Source organism: Malania oleifera, chromosome 5 (genome assembly GCF_029873635.1).
Source record: "Malania oleifera isolate guangnan ecotype guangnan chromosome 5, ASM2987363v1, whole genome shotgun sequence".
In the NCBI taxonomy this organism is placed as follows: domain Eukaryota; kingdom Viridiplantae; phylum Streptophyta; class Magnoliopsida; order Santalales; family Ximeniaceae; genus Malania; species Malania oleifera.
Genome location: NC_080421.1, coordinates 30,140,127 through 30,159,449, shown reverse-complemented (window position 1 = coordinate 30,159,449; position 19,323 = coordinate 30,140,127). Strand labels below are relative to the sequence as shown.

The 19,323-nt window shown below is 36.6% G+C and overlaps 1 protein-coding gene across 1 annotated transcript; it reads left to right on the top strand.

Annotated features, from left to right (window-relative positions):
- The first annotated feature begins 8,778 nt into the window (after positions 1-8,778).
- Positions 8,779-11,254, top strand: LOC131155907 (truncated transcription factor CAULIFLOWER A-like). The gene is made up of 7 exons (XM_058109355.1): positions 8,779-8,966; positions 9,598-9,667; positions 9,804-9,965; positions 10,085-10,126; positions 10,257-10,298; positions 10,564-10,864; positions 10,949-11,254. Exons 1-7 carry the CDS (start codon positions 8,779-8,781, stop codon positions 10,951-10,953), a joined length of 810 nt encoding a protein of 269 aa, XP_057965338.1. The 3' UTR covers positions 10,954-11,254.
- The last annotated feature ends 8,069 nt before the right edge of the window (positions 11,255-19,323 follow it).

Here is a 19,323-nt window from a genome sequence, read left to right as displayed (position 1 = left end):
CCCCACACTTGATATAACTTATTATGTCTTACTGAGAGGTGTCTCCCCCTAAGAATCTTAAACATTTCAGGTAATCCAGATAGCCTCACGAAGTGAGCTCTGAGATAATGGGAGTGTAGTTTCAGGAATATAGGGTATGTATTTATTTTGGGGTATGGGGTTATGTTCGAAAATCCTTATGATTTTTTATGGATTTTTGGGAAGTTTGTAGGTAAAATTTGGAGACTTTAGCACTCTAGTATTGTATATAAAGTTTAGATGTATTATGTTTTCCGCTGCATAGATAGGATGTGAATATGGACACGAGTACCCCCACTTTGAGTCCGAGTTAACTTTATTGCTATTATTACCACAGTATCAGAGATATAGAATTATGTTTATATATATAATGATAGAAATTTTGGGTCTTTACAAACCGAGTTGCTAGTCAACAACAGACAGTATAGAGCAACATACTCTTCTATAGGTTCTATAGTTTCATACAAATCAACTAGATTATGGGCTACTCTCGGCCTCATGTCTGAGATTTCATGCTCAATTAGTGATGGAGTTTCATTCCTCTACGGTGAACCGTGTGGAGGTGTCTGCAGATCGAGAACTTGTGACTCAATAGCCACTTCTCTTGGCTATGTGGGTTTTTCTCCTTCAAGCGTTAATTTTGCATCTGTGGAAGATTATGTCTGGTCCCACTTCCAGGATTCATTTTCTTCAAAAATGACACCCTGGTTGTGAATAACTTTCTTGTTGATGGGATTGTAGAGTCGATATCCTATGGTGTTGTTGCCATATCCAACAAGGATACACTTCTCTCTTTTATCTTACAACTTTGTCCTTCTTGCCTTTGGGATCTTCGCATAGGCTATGGAGTCAAACACTCTAAGATAACTCACACTGGGCTTGTAAGTACTCCAAGATTCATGTGGTGTCTTTGTATCAAGACTCTTCATAGGAAACCTATTGAGCAGATAGACTGCACATGACACTGCTTTTTCCTAAAAACTTTTTGGCATATTCTTATCCTTTAACATGCTCCTGGCCATGTTAAGGATCGTGCAGTTCTTTCTCTCAGCTACGCCGTTCAACTGGGGAGTGTATGATGGTGTAAATTGTTTTTGAATCCCTTGTTGCCTAAGGATTTCTAGGAAAGCTTTGTACTTATACTCTCCTTATTGGTCTGATCGGAGTGACTTGATATGATAGCCACTTTGTTTCTCCACAAGAGCTTTGAACTCTTTGAACTTGTCGAATATTTTTGGCTTCCTTTTCAGGAGGTAGACCCAAGTCTTCCTGCTGTAATTGTCAATGAAGGTGAGGAAGTATCAGTTATGTCTATTTGAAAACGGTCTCAATGGACCACACACTTTTTTGTATACTAGCTGGAGTGGCATAGTAGATCTCTAGTCTACTTGTTTTCCAAAGTTGTTTCTGTGTTGCTTGCTAAGAACACAGCTTTTACATATCATATTTGGGTGGTGGATGTTGGGTAAGCCTTTCACCATCTTCTTGCTTCCCAACTGTTTCAAACTTTCAAAGTTCAGATGTCCGTACCTAAGATGTCATAGCCAATCTTTGATGATAATACTCAAACACCTTGGCATATCATGTTGAATGGCGAGTGGAAACATTCAATTCTTTTTCATTTGTACTCGAGTAACAAGCTTACCTCAAGCATCTGTTATCACTATATGCTTATCTCTAAGGCTAATTCAGTAGTCTTTCTCCACAAGATGTCCGAGACTAAGTATATTAGTATTTATGGCTGGCACATAGTACACATTGGAGATAAAAGCATGGTCTCCATCCTTTCTCTTGATTAAGACATTTCCCCTTCCTCAAATTGGGACTTTAGAGAGATCACCAAATGATATCTCTCCCTGAACTTTCTCATCAAGTTCATTAAATAGGTTCTTTCTACTATTCATATAATTGCTAGCTCTAGAGTCAAGGTACCAAACATTTTGGTTGTTAACCTCATAAGTCACACCCGGTTTTGATAATGACAAATACTCTTTGTATTTAATAGTTGATGAGTTTGTGTGCAAAATCAATTGGAAGTATCATATGATGCACACACATGGACTTGAAAAAGATAAAGACCCACAACATTTATTTGTTGTAATTTAATTGAGTTTTATTTGGGTATATAATAGTAAATAGGAAATGGTCTATAATAATCAATGCATTACATGCATGATAGGGTAGATAAGCTCAAAGGATTATTGAATGACCTTAAGGATTCCCTTCGGTCGACCGACGCCAGATTTTTGGGGTTAACTCAAAGACCATAGATTGTCTTTAGGACCCTATTATTGCATAAAAATCTGCCCCATAGTCTTGAAAAATAAACATCATATAAATAGGGACAATTTAACAAAGGGAAAAAATCGAAATGCCCAAGGATGGCATGTTCGGTCGACCGAACTCAGTTATACTGAGATCTTCGGCCGACCGAACCCCCACTAGGTCAACAAGTTGACCCTTCGGTCGATCAACCAGAAATGTAAAGCAACGTTATGGTCAACCAAACTGACACGTGGGGTTCTCCCAACCGTACGGTCGACTGAACCTAGCCAAGCTTATATAGCTTGGTCTACCAAACCTCCCTGGGGTCAAAAGTTGATCCTTCGGTCGACCGACCAGAGAATAAACTCCAAAGCTCTGATCGACCGAACATTCTCAGGAGAAGCCCCAACCGCCTGGTCGACCAAACCTCCTAGTTCAAAATGATCAAGTCAACCGAACCATGCGAATTTGAATAATCACCTTTGAAACCCTCAAGATGGTCGACCATACTTTCAGTTCAATTTTTCCACGGTCAACCAAACTCAGACATTCAGTCAACCAAACCTTAAGTTCGGTCGACTAGTGCTCTCGGGTTGGCAAAAATTACCGAGGTTAAAAACACGATTAAATTTTATTAACCTCACTTAAACTTTTTCTAAAAAGACCAATATGTCCTAAATGATTATAATCTTGGGGAACTTTATATATACCCTCTCATTTGCAAAAATTAGAGGGTGATTAGTAAAAACATTTAGAAAACTTTCTCTAATTTTCAAAAGTTCTATTTCTCACATTCAAGTTTTGTTCATTCAATCTTACTCATCCTCAGTGCAAACCTTGCTAAGTAAGAGTGTTATTGTGAATTTCTAGTTAAGCTTACACTCTCATTAGTTCTAGTTGATTGAGATATATTTTTATTAGAGAGTAAGCTTGAGTTTTTCTAGGAGACTTCATTAATAAGTCTTCCATAGGAAAATTTCATAGAGCTTGTGACTTTTGCATCATCATTGCAATACTTAAGAGTTAATATTACTTTTTGTTTGTGAAATACTATTTTACAAACCAATTTCAAATATCTTGTGTGGTTTATTTTGAGAAAAATATTTGTTGAAAGTATTTGAAGTGTGCTTGAAGATAAATACTATTTTACAAACCAATTTCAAATATCTCTTGTGATTTATCTTGAGAAATACATTTTGAGATATTTTCTTAAGTGCTGAAGATCTTTGTTGCTATATCTTTTGATTGATATTATCATCTTAACACAAAGATCAAATAACTTTTTACAAACCATTTTTGTACATCTCTTGTGGTTTTTTTTTAAGAAAAATATTTTTTGAGATATTTAAAGTGTGCTTGTGATCTTTGTTGCTGCATTGTGATGAGACTATTATTTTGACACAAAGATCCTATCACTTACACTCTCACGTACTGATTGCAATATTTGCATAAATCTTTGAGAGTAGACATTCAGACTACATTGAGCTTATCTTATCTTATCATTAGGTAGTGTATTGATTATATTGGTGCAAATCTGCTTGATTGAGAAGCATATAGTTTGTACATAAATTTTAATTGTAAATCTGTTGTATTCCAGGCATGGCCTAAGGGCGTGGTAATTCAGTCCGGTAAGGATTGGTTGTAAAAGGTTGAAGTCAGCCCTGTGTTAATTTGACTTGGTTATAAAGGTTGGGGTCAGCCCTGTGCTAATTGACCTAATTGTTTAGGTGCCACTCCACCCATTAAGTGACCTTATAGTAGTAATCCTTGTGCTTGTTAGCCAAAACGAGGATGTAGGCAGTTGGCCGAACCCCGATAACATATCATGTGTCATTCTCTTTCCTTGCACTATTTAATTTTTCACAGTTATTTGTTTATATTTCAAATTCAGTGAATGCTTGGGAAATACTGAGATTGTGTTAATTGTTTAAATATTTGCTCAGTTATTTATCTGCGTTATTGAGGAATGCTTAGACGACCCTAGGTTAAGTTATATTGTTTGTTGGATTAGATAGTCCTAGGAAGAATTTTTTTAAATCTCCAATTCATCCCCCCCCCCCCTCTTGGGATTGCACCAAAGCTAACATTGGTCTTGGTAGGTTGAATTGTGTGCCATTAGCATCAACAATTCTCCTTCAACTTTCTCCTTTTCTACAAAGTTAGAATTTTCATTTACTTCATGATTTTGGGGATTACCTATGCACTCATTGATGTAGTGTCCATACTTGTGGCAGTTATAGCCTTGAACATTCTCTTGTCTACCTTCAGGCAGTCATTGTATCCCCCTCTTCTTCCTTGTCCTCTGCCTCGTGAGACATAGTTCTGTTGATTGCGTCCTCCTCAAGTGGAACCTCTTTTGCCTCTGCTGTCTTCTCTGGATTCAAAATTTCCAAAATTTATTCCATGAGATCCTCGGCCTCGTCCTCTTCCTCGCTATGATGTCCCCCCTTTGTTGTATCAATATGTAGTTAAGGACAACATCGTTTGGAGGGCTTGCTCCAGTGTTTTATCATCACTCCTTTTATTGACTTTCCGCTCATGGGCTTAGAGTGAGCCCACAAGTTCTTGTACGAACATGATTTCCAGATCTTTTGTCTCTTCCATGGTCACAACTATATATTCAAATTTTGGATCCAAAGATCACAAAATTTTCTCACAAATTTTCTCATCTTTGAGAGTCTCTCCATTTCATTTCAATTGATTTGATACAACCATAACTCGTGTATAGTAATCAGAAATAGCTTCACTATATTTCATTTTTAAGGATTCAAAATCACCTCGCGATATTTAAATACGAATATTCTTCACTTTGTCTGCACCTTTGTGTGTTCGATGGATAGAGTCCCAAACTTCTTTGGATGTATTGGCAGAGGCAATGATTTCGAACGTGGCCTCATCAAGGCCTTGGTAGATTATGGACTTCGCCTTGCAATCCTTATTTCGATCGGCTCGCAAGATTGTTCTTTGAGCATCAGACATAGATGCTTCAACTTCTTTTGATGGGGCTTCTCTGTACCCATCTTCAATAATGTCCATGACATCCTGAGAACCTAGTAGGGCTCTCATTTTAATACACCAATTGTCGTAGTTCTCCTTTGTAAACTTTGGAATAACGCCTTATGCAGTATCATTAGCTATCAGATTTAATATATCTAAAACAGAGTGATAGGGATCGATTTCAGCAAATTTGATCCCACCAGTGTGTTTAGAAGGTTGAAAAACTTTAGGAATCGGTTTTGGGTTGCAAAGCACCGGTTTAAAAATTACTTAATCGGCTGAAAGAAGATTCTGGACCGGTTTGACTGAGCCGGTTTGACTTAACAGAGATTAACAATGTCAGATATTACCATTAGGCCATGTGGCGAATTATGGGCATGTTGCATGTCGACAATTGGACGCAGGTCGATTAGCGGGGTCAAGTCGTGCTCGTGAGTCTGGATCCAGGTTGCTGGTTGTTGGGCTGAGTTGACGATCAAGTTTTTGGGTAAGATCACGTCAATCGGGTGAAGATGACGCGTGAGGGGCATTACTTCGCTGGTCATTACTCTCACCGACACGTGAGGCACGTGTGGATGATGCTGTTTGGTTTGTCAACACGTGTAAAGACCCTCGAACTACGTTTGAGACTCATATTTCACCGTTAGACTCATCTCGGCGTGAAGTTCACAATGGTATACTCAAAAATTAATTTTGAGCAACTTCAAATCTAGGAAAAAAAATTTGAATTTATCTCTATTCGCCTCTGTTTGGCGAATTTCAGCAAACCAGGGCACTCTGATACCACTAATGGGTGGAAGGGACTCACTCAATCACTGGTTGTAATTGAACTCAGTGAGGATTGCACACAATTTGCACACAAAACATTGGATTAATTTCAATCTAAAAATAAAATACAGAGAACTTCTCAAAAATACAATTTCTCTCACTCACTGATTATAAATTCAAATCTAATACCTTTTCATATATAGGGTATGGAGTTTTGTCTTGGCTCGACAGTTCCTATTAGATTACCACTTTACCTAAAAGTTTAAGCTTTTAGGTTGTGGGCCAACAATGTATATCAAGCTTTTAACACTCCCTCGTACGTGCAGCCCAACAGCATGTTAAGAGATAAACACATGATAAATAGCACCCATAATAAGGAATTCAATATTATTATTTTTTTAAATTGCAGGCAACAAGACTAGAACCCAAGACCTCATGGTAACCACCTCTGATACCACTTGTTAGGACTGGAGGAACCCATGGGTGGGCTTGATACACATGGGTGAACACCAACTTGACCTAAAAGCTTAAGCCTATTAGGTTTTGGGCCCAACCATTTATATAAGCACCCATCATCCACTCAAATTTTCCAATGTGGGACAAATTCACAAGTGGAATTCTCAACAATTTCCCTCTCACTTGTGAGTTCCAACTACTCCACCTTGAACAGAAATCGTCTCCTTTATCGAAGTAAGCTCAATTCCTCAACAATTGCTCAAGTGGGCCTTACCACTGGCACCTTACGTGCCTCGAATTGCATTTCACGTACCTCCAATTGTTAGCACATCAAGAGAATTGGCTTCACAGCTTGACTTTATGCTATTGTTTGTCCCAAGTTATGAACCATCGACTCTGATACCACTTATAAGAACCAGATGAAAGGGGGAGACCAGAATCTGCAAGCTTAACAAGTCTCTATATAGTCTCAAACAAGCATCTAGGCAGTGATATGCTAAAATGTCTTTCACACTTACAAATGCCGCTTATAAGCAATCTAAAGCATATTACTCTATGTTTGTCTGATCTAATGAAACAAGTTTCACCATCTATTTGGTCTATGTAGACGATATTATTTTGGCAGGAAACAACTTGGAACAGATCAACGAGCTTAAGAAATACTTGGGAAAATACTTCAAATTGAAGGATTTTGGTTCTTTGAAATACTTTCTAAGGATAGTGGTGACTCGCTCCAAAACTAAAATTTTCCTATCACAAAGAAAATATGTCTTGGAGATACTTAAGGAGACTAGTTTCCTTGGGGCTAAACCATGTAATCTACCAATGGAACCAAACCTGACACTTAGTGAGACGAATGGAGAACTTATCTTGGATCTATCTTCATATTGAAGACTAGTTGGGAAACTGATACATTTGACTATCACTAGACCAGATTTGGCATATGCGTTGCACACATTAAGCCAATTCCGGGATAAGCCTCGAACTTCCCACTTGGATGCAGCACGTCGGGTTTTGCGCTATCTCAAATAGTCATCTGGGCAAGGAATTCTTTTGTCAACTTCCCGTGGTATTCAATTACATGCATTTTGTGATGCCGATTGGGCTCAATGCAGAGATACTTGGCGATCTGTTACTAGGTACTATATTTTACTAGGAAAATCACCAATCTCTTGGAAAACCAAGATGCAAACAACGATTTCATGGCCCTTAGTTGAAACAGAATACCACTCTATGGCATCAACCTGTTGTGAAATTACTTGGTTAAAGCAACTTTTGACAAATCTCTAGATAGCTCACCCACAACACATCTATTCACATCACATCTATTCCAGTTTTCCCCTAGCGAATAAAGCATATAAAGATCAATTGTCATCTTGTACGGGAGAAGATCCAAAACCAAGTTATTCAAACTATTCACATACCCACAAGTCAGATACTAAGTTAAATTGCCACTTTACCTAAAAGTTTAAACTGTTAGGTTGTGGGTCAACAATGTATATTAAGCTTTTAATAGTTTCATCGAGTCTACACTGTACATATGCGAATATAATTAAGTTATGGGTGATTAATTAGTCTAACCTAATAAAATTTTACAGCATGGAAAAGGGACAGGTAACAAAATGGTGTTATAAGCGGAATGAGTACTGCGAAATTGCAACTTGCGAAGACCATCATCACAGTCAACAGAAGCCAAACCCATTCCCCACATGTCACATCCACAGACACAGCTGCTCTCTCTCTCTCTCTACAGCACTCGCAGCACTGCTCTTGTAAGAGTTCCATTTTGGGTATTTGCTAACATGACCATTATTTTACTTTAGGTGATAATATAACCTGAATGCAATCTCTTTCACTTTTACTTCTCTTCTTCCCATCTCCCGTTTTGCATTTTCTTTCTCACGGAGGGGCTTCGGCTAGAGACCACCAGCCTAGCTCTTTGTTCCTGAATCACACAAGAACAGTGGTGAGTAATGATTTGGGTTCTTAATTTAAATATTTAAATTAAATTCCTCTTCCGATCATCACACACACTTAATTAATTTGCTTTTCATTTCTCATGATCATCATCTATCCGTATGATAAATTCTTTCTTTGAATTGAACCAGACTTCATCATATGCACTTTCTCTTAACATGTTTACATTATTTCTTCACACACACACACACACATATATATATATATATATATTCGGCATGTGTTATCTTCTTAATTAATTTCCTTTATAAGCAGTTATAAATCATATACATGATCAAATAGGTGATTAACACATAAATGGGGCGAGGGAAGATAGAGATAAAGAGGATAGAGAGCAAAGTAGGCAGGCAAGTGACTTTCTCGAAGAGGAGAGCGGGGCTGGTGAAGAAGACGCACGAGCTTTCTGTGCTGTGTGATGCCCAGATCGGCCTCATCGTCTTCTCCGGCACCGGCAAGCTCTTCCAGTACTCCACTCACCCTTTCAGGCATATACCTACCTACCTCCCTCCTCCACTCTACTTATTCTTCTGCTTATGTGTGTGTATAATGTTTCAATGTTTGTTCTTTTCACTTCTGATTTTTATTTTATTTTATTTTAGAGAATGAACACATCTGCACATAAGAAATATGCTACATAATTGATAATCATGTGGGCTATTATCTTTCTCTTTTTTTTTTTAATTACCAAACAAAAAAGAAAAAGACCGCACATAGATCAATTCCTTTGATATATATATTTCCTTCCCCAGCTAATTCCTTTATGTCTTTATATAATGAGATCTAATATTCTCTACAATAAGTTTTCTGCGAAACTTACAATGGGCGGCATGTCGGTTAATTTTTTCCACTCAATGACTTGAGTTTGCTCATGTTGTTCATTTTGGATATCGATCTTCAACTGGATTTGGTCTCCTAGCCGTAGCTTGATCCTATTTATGGTCCCTTTCAAGGTTTAATTGGGTCATTTGTTGCCCCAAGATGTGTTTAATTTCTTTTATTAATGATTATATTCAATTTTTATAGATCTTGTTAACTTTCATTTCTGTCAATTAGTAAGTTTAACTAGATCATGTGTAACACTGTATTTAATTATAATGTCCATATGCATTACTATAGTATGGAGCAAGTCATTGAAAGGTACCAGACAACCAAAGGAATTCCATTTCAGCACCACGATAACCTACAGGTAGGTACACCGATGCCTCAATCAGATCGATCACTCAAGACCCATATGCCTTTTTGTTATACATTTTTTTTATCAATTAATTCTAAATTAATTTTAATTTATTTCCCTCTCAATATGATTTGATCAATGAATCTAGGAGCAACAATACGACAAGCTGGCGCAAATGAGAAGTCAAGTAGATCAGCTTGAACTAAGTCTGCAACGGTTCGCAGGCAACCTGGGTTTCACACAGTATGAGGATTTGGATAAACTAGAAGAGCAGCTTGAAAGCTCTGTTAACAAAATTAGGTCTAGGAAGGTACATTTATATATTTTCTTTTAATTAATTTCTTCAATAATTACTCTTCCCCCTTTCTAATTTACATTAGTACAGTACTGTGTTTATGATATATAATTTAGAATAATGAATGTATGCAGAATGAGCTTCAACAACAGCAATTGGATAATCTGCGCAGGAAGGTAGAAGTACTGTTAAATTATAATTATATATACATATATAATCATCTCTCTCTCTCTCTCTCTCTCTCTCTCTCTCTCTCTAAAACACGTTTGAGGTTTATATTAAATTTCTTCCATTGTTCATGCTTAGGAGCGGTTGATGGAGGAGGAGAACAACCATCTCCAAGGTTTGGTGAGTATGTAGAATTCAGTGAATTGCAAAAGTCTCCGGGCCTTGAAGTTTATAAGTTTTTAAATTTTTGTTAGCTTTAAATCTTGAAGTTTCATATTCATGGGTGTCTCCTCAAATTCAAATTGAATGCTCAAAATCAACCTGTCAAACACGTAGTTAATTACTTGTATATAAAATCCTAGCTAGCTAGTTTTACTCCTCCAACTCAAACGGCACTTATATATACCGATTTGCTCTTCTGGTGCACGGGAGAGGTATGATATAGATAAGGGATCAGCACAAGGCAGCCATGTTGGAGTATCAGCGGGTAGCAGCAGCAGAACTGAAGGTGGCACCGCTATCACCGCCGCCGCAGCAGCAGCTGCAGCAAGTACTGGCTGAAGCTGCGTTCTTTGGAGCAGAAGGACCCAGCAGTGTGCTTCAGCTTGCGACTCTCCCGGATTCCGGCCACGATGATCATCGTCATCATCTTCATTATCCATATCGTCTCCACCCCACCACCAACACTCACCCGACGGCGGCCACCAATCTTCAGCACCCAAATTTCCACCACCCCCGCAGCGTCGGTACTTATATATAATATAACATATATAGTTATTATTATTATTATTATTATCTTCAAAGCTAATGTTCTATGTTCCTGTTTGCAGGGTAGAACTGTTTCATGAGAAAAGGCAGCCCCAATCACGTACGCATACATATTTATAGGTTGCTGATGGTAGATCCAGGCATGGGCTATAGTTTAAATTAACACCTTTAGTTTGAATTTGTAATAGGTAATTAATTTGTTCTAGTCTTTTTTCTCTTTTTAAGAGGTAAAGTTGAAAATTACTGCATTAAGAACTCCCCAACAAGATGTTTGGGAGCTGAGAATTACACAGCTAGAAAGTAAGGACAGAATTACATCCCTATCGTTGCACAACATAGCAGATATATATCCTTAATTTATTTGTTTGGTTAGTCACTTTGTTAAAACCCTCGAGTATTGCTTTGTGGGCTTTTATTTTGCGTGGATAGCTTAAAATATGAGATTATTTAGCTACTTGTTTTCATTTCAAAAATAGTATGTGAGAGTATGAGACAATTTTTTATAGGACAAAACCGTAAGGTAAATGAGTTAAAATGAACAATACTTAACTGGAGTTGGACTCAAGACTGTTACACTTTATTAACTTAATTATACTTAATTACTTGTATATTTATGGCATATCTTAACATGGTAAAGATTTGTGCATATAACAAAAGGGCCCATGCCATTATCTAGTTCACTTCACCGTAAAGCAATTGATCGAGTTAATAAGTAATGTTATGACTCAAATATGTTTTGGGGATGGAGGTGGGCTACTTCACTATTTTTATGGTAATTTTTTATTATTTAAAACTATTTTTTAAAAAAATAAGTAAGCAACGACAATTTTTAGTTCAAACTGCACAAAAAATATAATAACTAAATTTTGATTGATCAGATTAATAATCATAAAGAATAGTACTTGGAGAGTTGGACTCACTACATCATTTACTAATCAATTGCAGAGATTGACTAAATTATTGTGTAATTTAGAAATTTTGATCAAATAGGAAATGAATGAGGTAAATTAGGATAAGTGAATCAATATATATATATTACCTGGCTAGCTTATGGTGATTTTTTATTAATAATGAGAAAATTAAAAGAAAAATATGAAATTAGCAGGAAATGACCTAGGTAAAAAAAAAAGATAATGAAATCAAGATTTTGAAACTCTGTGATGACTTTTAATTAAATAAAACCAAAATAAAAATACAAAGAAATTTTTCCCCGCGTTTTTTAATTTGTCAAAAAGTATTAGAAAGGGGGGGAAATATAGAAATTCAAATGTTCAAACAAACTCAACAACCAAATATATATTATAAAGGATCGATTTTTTTTTTTTTTTTTTGATAGACTAGTAGTTGACCAAATTAAAAGTAAATTCAAGGTCTAGTACTGAACATTAGGTTTAAATAAGCTTGGCGGTGCACATAATTTGATGAAACGCACACCTTAGTTGTCAATATATGTAATCATTTTGGGGCATTTGGTTAAAGAGGAATGTTCATATTTTAAATGGTCTCTCTCAAACTTTGCAATGGCTTTGGGATAGAGTTGCCCTTCTTACTTCTATGCTTTTTTGTTTGAGTACTTGAAAGGAAGAAATTGTTTCTTGAACTTTCAGTGGGATTTGTTTGCTCATGGATCTTTTTTATTTCTTGTTCTATTATTATTATTATTATTTTCCCCCTTTTTTTTTCTGTTTTCTGATAGAAGGATGCCTTCTTCTTCTTCTTCTTTTATGTAATTCTATATATATGTACACCATTGAGAATACTATGTCTATTTCCATTACTATAGCTGGTATTGTTCACACTATACTATGGCAGTAAATTAGTAGTTAGGGATATTTTTCTCTTTGTTCATTTGTTTTGTGTGTGTGTATATATCTATATTCTTCTAATGGAAGTCTTTCGGGTCTTTTCTATTGCATAGTACTCTTAGTTTGTAGGGTTTACTTTTAGGTTTCTATAATTTGTGTATGTACATGTAAATAGAAGCCTGCACATGCATTATGACTACTCACTTGTATAGGGGGGATCGAGAAAGAGTAATTGAGGCTTTAAAAATTTTACCCTAAATCACAAAAATACATTATATATGGGAACCAAATGCCCGGCCTATATATAACTAGCTATAGGCACAGCCCACCCTGCTCCAAAAACTGAACCTGAAACCATATGTGCCCTGGCCATATTTAGTTAGGCTCTCTCTCTCTCTCTCTCTCTCTCTCTCTCTCTCTCTCTCTCTCTCTCTCTCTCTCTCTCTCTCTCTCTCTCTCACACACACACACACTCATCAGTAAAAACCATGTGAAACTGAAGAAGAAGCTGGCAAGTGGATAGTGAAGCAGACATGAAATTACCTTTATGGACCACTACTGAAATATATAAAAGAGTTACTATCACAGTATACATATAAATATTTTCTTAATTGGCTAAGGACATTACCTTTGGAACAATATATATTATTTTTTTAAGAGGTGAAACCAAAGAGATTTATTAATATATATTATTGATTAGAAATGCATATATGCATGAATGTGCCTACTGATAACTGCAACGTTTTACCTACCCTAGCAATCTAGCTACTATAAATATCCTTCATCATGCCATTTAAACTCCCTCCACACATATATGATTGACATGTATATTTCTTAAACTATTTCACACCTTAAGACTTGTGAGAAAAATCAAATATGAATGCTTTAATGGTCTATAATTGTGTGTGTGTGTGTGTGTGTGTGTGTGTGTGTGAGAGAGAGAGAGAGAGAGAAGACCTAAGTGGAATTTTAAGATGTTGACTATATATGTGAGGGTGGTGAAGACCCTAGGCGAGGACACTAGTAATTAGGCATTTTTTCTTTCTTTCTTTTATTTTATTTTTATTATTGACATGCTCCACTTCTATATATTTATGGTAGAATATCTTAATTTTTTGTGTAACGGGAGAGAAAAAATTAGGCCCTCCGAGAGGACTAGTGTGGTCCTCCCATCCGACCTGTCATCTAATGAAAACAACCCATGCATATTTAAATTTTATCACCATATTTAAAACACAAACTTTATTAAGCACAACATATTAAAATATATTTTTTTTAAAATAAATGCCAATAAAAAAGTATTAGAAAAACCCTCATCTTATATTTGGAAAGACTTTAGATTTGAATTTAGATAAAATGTAATATAAAACTATATTAAAACTTAACGCCCTAGAGTTAGGATTGAGATAGTTAGCAGACGCATAAATTTTATCACTTGGATCCTAGTTAGGTTAAATCGGCTAATCCTTTATCCTTAATACTGTAAGGGTAATTTTTTTTTTGGATATCTCTTTTTAAAAATATCATATTTATTCCTATAATTATCAATAATTATTTCAAACTATTCATTTAAGTATCTATAATTATCCTAAAATATCTGTATTAAATTTATTCCTATAATTACTCATAATTATTTTAAAATACACCTATAATTAATTATAACTATCCCAAAATGTCCCTATACATTTTAAATTTTTTATTATTTAAAAAAAATTGAAACAAAAAAAGGATATATATATATATATATATATATGTATATATATATATTCTTTTTGTGGTAAGATAGGTTTTGAAAACTAATGTTGGAAGCTTTCCCAAATTGGAACCTGAAAAAGTTGCACATGCATGGAACCAGAGTGGGTTAACGGTCGCTGTTATATATGCCATCCTCATTATTCCTTCTGTTCATACTACTTTCGCCGCAGGCAACCTGACCTTGGTGAAATTACTTAAATGCCCCCCCAACCCCAAACTGGCTAAGCTGTCGCCGTTGCCCATCCATCTTAATTCTTATAAGTGAATAAGTACCGATTTAATAATTAATTAAATTTTAAATATAAATTAATATATATTAATATGTTGATATGTTAATTAGTATATGCTAATCTATTAATATGTTAATTAGTATATGCTAATCTATTAATATGTTAATTAGTATATGTTAATTTGTTAATATGTTAATTAGTATTTGATAAAAAATATACAATTATACTATGTTTTTATTAATTAATTTCAAATTAATTGGGTTAACCGAATTACACAAAAAGGTAATTCGGTTCGTTTCGGTTCGGTGGGTCCCTCTATTCAGTCAATTCATCATTAATTGAAAATTTTGGTTAATTCAGTTAATCAACTGAATTTGAACGAACCAACCATTTGCTCACCCCTAACTATATACCTTCTCTGGTTATATACTATTACGGAAATAAATACTGCAGCAGATCATGGCAAATCAAGTGTAACTATACCTTGATTTTAGGAGTCCCCAATTATGGGCACAAATGCTACAGCAGATCATGGCAAATCAAGTGTAACTATACCTTGATTTTAGGAGTCCCCAATTATGGGCACAAATGCTACAGCAGATCATGGCAAATCAAGTGGACATAAATGCTACAGCAGATCATGGCAAATCAAGTGTAACTGTACCTTGACTCTAGGAGTCCCCAATGGCTATAAAATTAATTGCTTTCCATGTATTTCTTATTTCCTTGTTTATAGTTTATTGTAAATCATTGTACAGTGATTGATATAAATATACATCATCTCTTACAGCGAGGACACGGGAGTTTCCAACATTCTTTTTTTTTTTTTTGGAATACGCATCGGGTTTCCACGTGTCTGTTTTACGGTCCACGTGACTAATCCCGCGCCCCTTGAAGCCGACGAGTTTCCAGCATTCTTGTTTTATATTTTATGGAATTAGAGCCTATCATAACATCTAATTTTCAATCCACCAATATGGCCTCATCTCCTTCCAACTCAGTTACTCCCATAAACATCCATAGTTTCGTCACAGTTAAGCTCACCGGGGACAATTACTTCTCTGGAAAACTCATATCGTCCCCTACCTACATGGTCAGCGCCTGTTTGGGTTCGTTGATGGAACCATCTCTAGTCCTAGCCCCACCATTCCTAATCCTGAAGCAGCAACCTCCCAAACCGCTCCCACTGAAATACCAAATCCCAAATATATTACCTAGTATGATCAAGATCAGGTTGTTAAATTGCCCTGGTTTCCTCCTTATCCGAGAATATCTAGGCACAAATGGTTGGCCTCACAACTTCAAGAGAAAATGAAACATTAGAAGATAATCATATATTATTTTATTATGTATTATAATGTATTAAATGAAACTTAATTCAACTATAAAATGAAAAAGAAGAATCATCTATTACCATAATACAAAATTTATTATTATAATATTATATTATAATTTTTACTTAATAACAAATTTAAATATTAATTAAAATAAAAATTAACATAATTATTAATTAAATTTTAATTAAAAATTAATCATATATTATTTTACTATACACTATAATTTCTTAATTATTAATAAAATATGTTGAAAGAGTAAACTTGACGGTGGACGGTGGTAGCAATGGTTGATGACGGCTGCCGACCAGCCACTTCTGTTGATCACCAACCTCACCTACCAATTGAATTTGTTAATTATTTTGGTTTTGTATCTACTATAAATAGATGTGTGTGTGTGCAATGTAGTATGTGGTGTAGAGAGGGTGAATAGCCAGTGAGCGAGAGTGTTTTTTATTCCTCTGTAATTCAATTTTTGTGAAATAAATTGATAGTGTTTATTGTGCAAATATTCACTGAGTTTCAATTACAACCAGTGATTGAGTGTTCCTCTCCACCCATCAATGGTATCAGAGCGTTCAGGTATGCCGAAATCTACCAACTAGAGTCGAACAGAGAGAAATTCAATTTTCTCCCAGATTTGAAGTTGCTCAAAAGTCAAAATTGAGCCTACCATTGTGAAATTCACGTCGAGACGATTCCAACGGTGAAAACCACGTCTCAAACGGACTCTGGGAGATGCCACATGTGCTCACACGCGCCCCCAACGTATTCAGCGTCTTTCCCACGCACCGCACGAGCCGACAAAGACTACGACCGCCGATGACACACACTCCACGCACCCCACATGCGTCTTCCTCACCCGGTTGGTGAGATCCAACCCGACCACCGATGCAACTCGGACACCCGATCCAAGACCCGGCTCAGCGACCCGCAACCTAGCTCTGTCCCCAAGCCCCGACCCGCCTTCCTACCCGCGTCCAGCTACCGACACGCAACATTCACAGAAGCTACCATGTGGCCCTACGGTAAGCATTAATGCCATTAAACGGCTGTTAAGTTAAACCGGCCCAATTTAAAAACCACCTGAAATTCCTGTAATCGGTTCAGTGATTTTTGGACTGATTCTTTGCAACTCAAAAATGGTTCCTAAGGTTTTTTGACCTTTTGAACACATTGGTGGCATCCGATTTGCCAAAATCTATCCCCATCACTCTGTTTTGATATATTAAACTCAATGGCTAACGGTACTATACAAGCGGTCATTCCAAAGTTGACCCGGGAGAATTATGACAACTGGTCTATTCAAATGAGAGTCCTTCTAGGTGCTCAGGATGTCATGGACATCGTTGAATATGGGTACATAGAAAGCCCATCAAAAGAAGTCGAAGCAGCCATGTCTGATGCTAAAAGAACGACCTTGCGAGTCAATCGAAAGAAGGATTGCAAAGCGAAGTCCATAATCTACCAAGGCCTTGATAATGCCACATTTGAAATCATCACCTCTGCCAAGACATCTAGAGAAGTTTGGGACTCTCTCTAGCAAACACACAAAGGTGCAGACAAAATAAAAAAGATTCGTATTCAAACATTGCGAGGTGATTTTGAATCTTTAAAAATGAAATCTACTAAATCTATTGCTGACTACTATACACGAGTTATGGTAGTATCAAATCAATTGACAAGAAAAGGAGAGACACTTAATGACAAGAGAATTTGTGAGAAAATTTTGCGATCTCTGGATCCAAAATATGATTATATAGCTGTGACTATGGAAGAAACAAAAGATTTGGAAACCATGTCCATAGAAGAATTTGTGGGCTCACTCCAAGCCCATGAGCAGAAAGTCAACAGAAGGAGTGATGATAAAGCACTAGAGCAAGCCCTCCAAACGAAGTTGTCCCTCACTGCAGATAGATACGAAAAAGGGGGGACGTCACAGCAAGGAAGAGGATGAGACCGAGGATCTCGTAGAAGAAATTTTGAAAACTTTAAATCCAGAGAAGGTGGTAGAGGTGGAAGAGGTCCCACTAGAGGAGGACTCAATCAACAAAACTATGTTCCACAAGGCAGAGGACAAGGAAGAAGAGAAGGATACAATAACTGCCCGAATGTAGACAAAAGAAACGTTCAGTGTTACAACTGTCATAAGTATGGACACTATAGCAATAAGTGTTTGGGGCGACAACAAGAAAAGGTTAGCAAGGAGGCTAACCTTACTGAAACTGAACATGTAGATGGAGAGTCATTGTTGCTAATGGTGCACAGCTCGACCCAAGATCAGGCTGAATTTTCCAAAGATACGAAATTTACGCTTGAAGGAGAAGAACCCACACAGAAAAGAGAAGTGGCTATCGAGTCACAAGTTCCCGAGCTGCAGACACCTCCACATGGTTCATCATAGAGGAATGAAGCTCTATCACCAATTGAGCATGAATTCTCAGACATGAGGCCTAGAGGAGCCTATAATCTAGCTGATATGTATGAAACTACAAAACCTATAAAAAAGTATGTTACTCTATATTGTCTGTTGTTGACCAGCAACTCGGTTAACTTTAAGGAAGCTAACGAAGAAGACAAATAAAGAAAAGCGATGGATAAGGAGATTCAATCCATCGAGAAGAACAAGACTTGGGAGTTGATAAATCTCCCGAAGGACCGCAAAACTATTGGTGTGAAATGGGTCTACAAGATCAAGAAGAAGGCTCAAGGAGAAGTTTAGAGAGACAAAGCAAAACTTGTCGCCAAAGGCTACAAGCACAAAAAAGGGATTGATTATGGAGAAATCTTTGCCCCAGCTACCAGGCTTAAAACCATTAGATTACTAATTTCACTATCAGCACTAAATGGATGGAAGATTTACAAGTTAGATGTGAAATCAGCATTTCTGAATAGCTTTCTAGAAGAAGAGATCTATATTGATCAACCACCCAGATATGTGAAGAAGGGCAAAGAAGATAAAGTGTACAAGCTGAAGAAAGCACTCTATGGTTTGAAGCAGGCACCTCGTGTGTGAAACATGAGGATTGATGACTCCTTCCAGAAAAATGGATTTAAGAAGTGTCCCTACAATCATGCGCTATTTATGAAGATGGAGACAGACAAAAGCATGCTGATAGCCTGCCTATATGTTGATGATATGAACTTCACCGGCAACAATCCAGAGATGTTTGCCGCTTTCAAGAGGAGCATGGTCAAAGAATTCGAAATAACGGATATTGGTTAGATGACTCATTTTCTTGGCATAGAAGTCGTGCAAAGTGAGAAGGGAATCTTCATCTCCCAGAGCCACTATGCAAAAGAAGTGCAAAAA

Coding starts and splice junctions, on each gene's coding strand:
- LOC131155907 (XM_058109355.1), top strand. CDS start 8,779: ATGGGGCGAGGGAAGATAGAGATAAAGAGGATAGAGAGCAAAGTAGGC. Junction 9,966..10,084: donor ACAAAATTAGGTCTAGGAAG/GTACATTTATAT, acceptor GAATGTATGCAG/AATGAGCTTCAACAACAGCA. Junction 10,127..10,256: donor TGGATAATCTGCGCAGGAAG/GTAGAAGTACTG, acceptor GTTCATGCTTAG/GAGCGGTTGATGGAGGAGGA.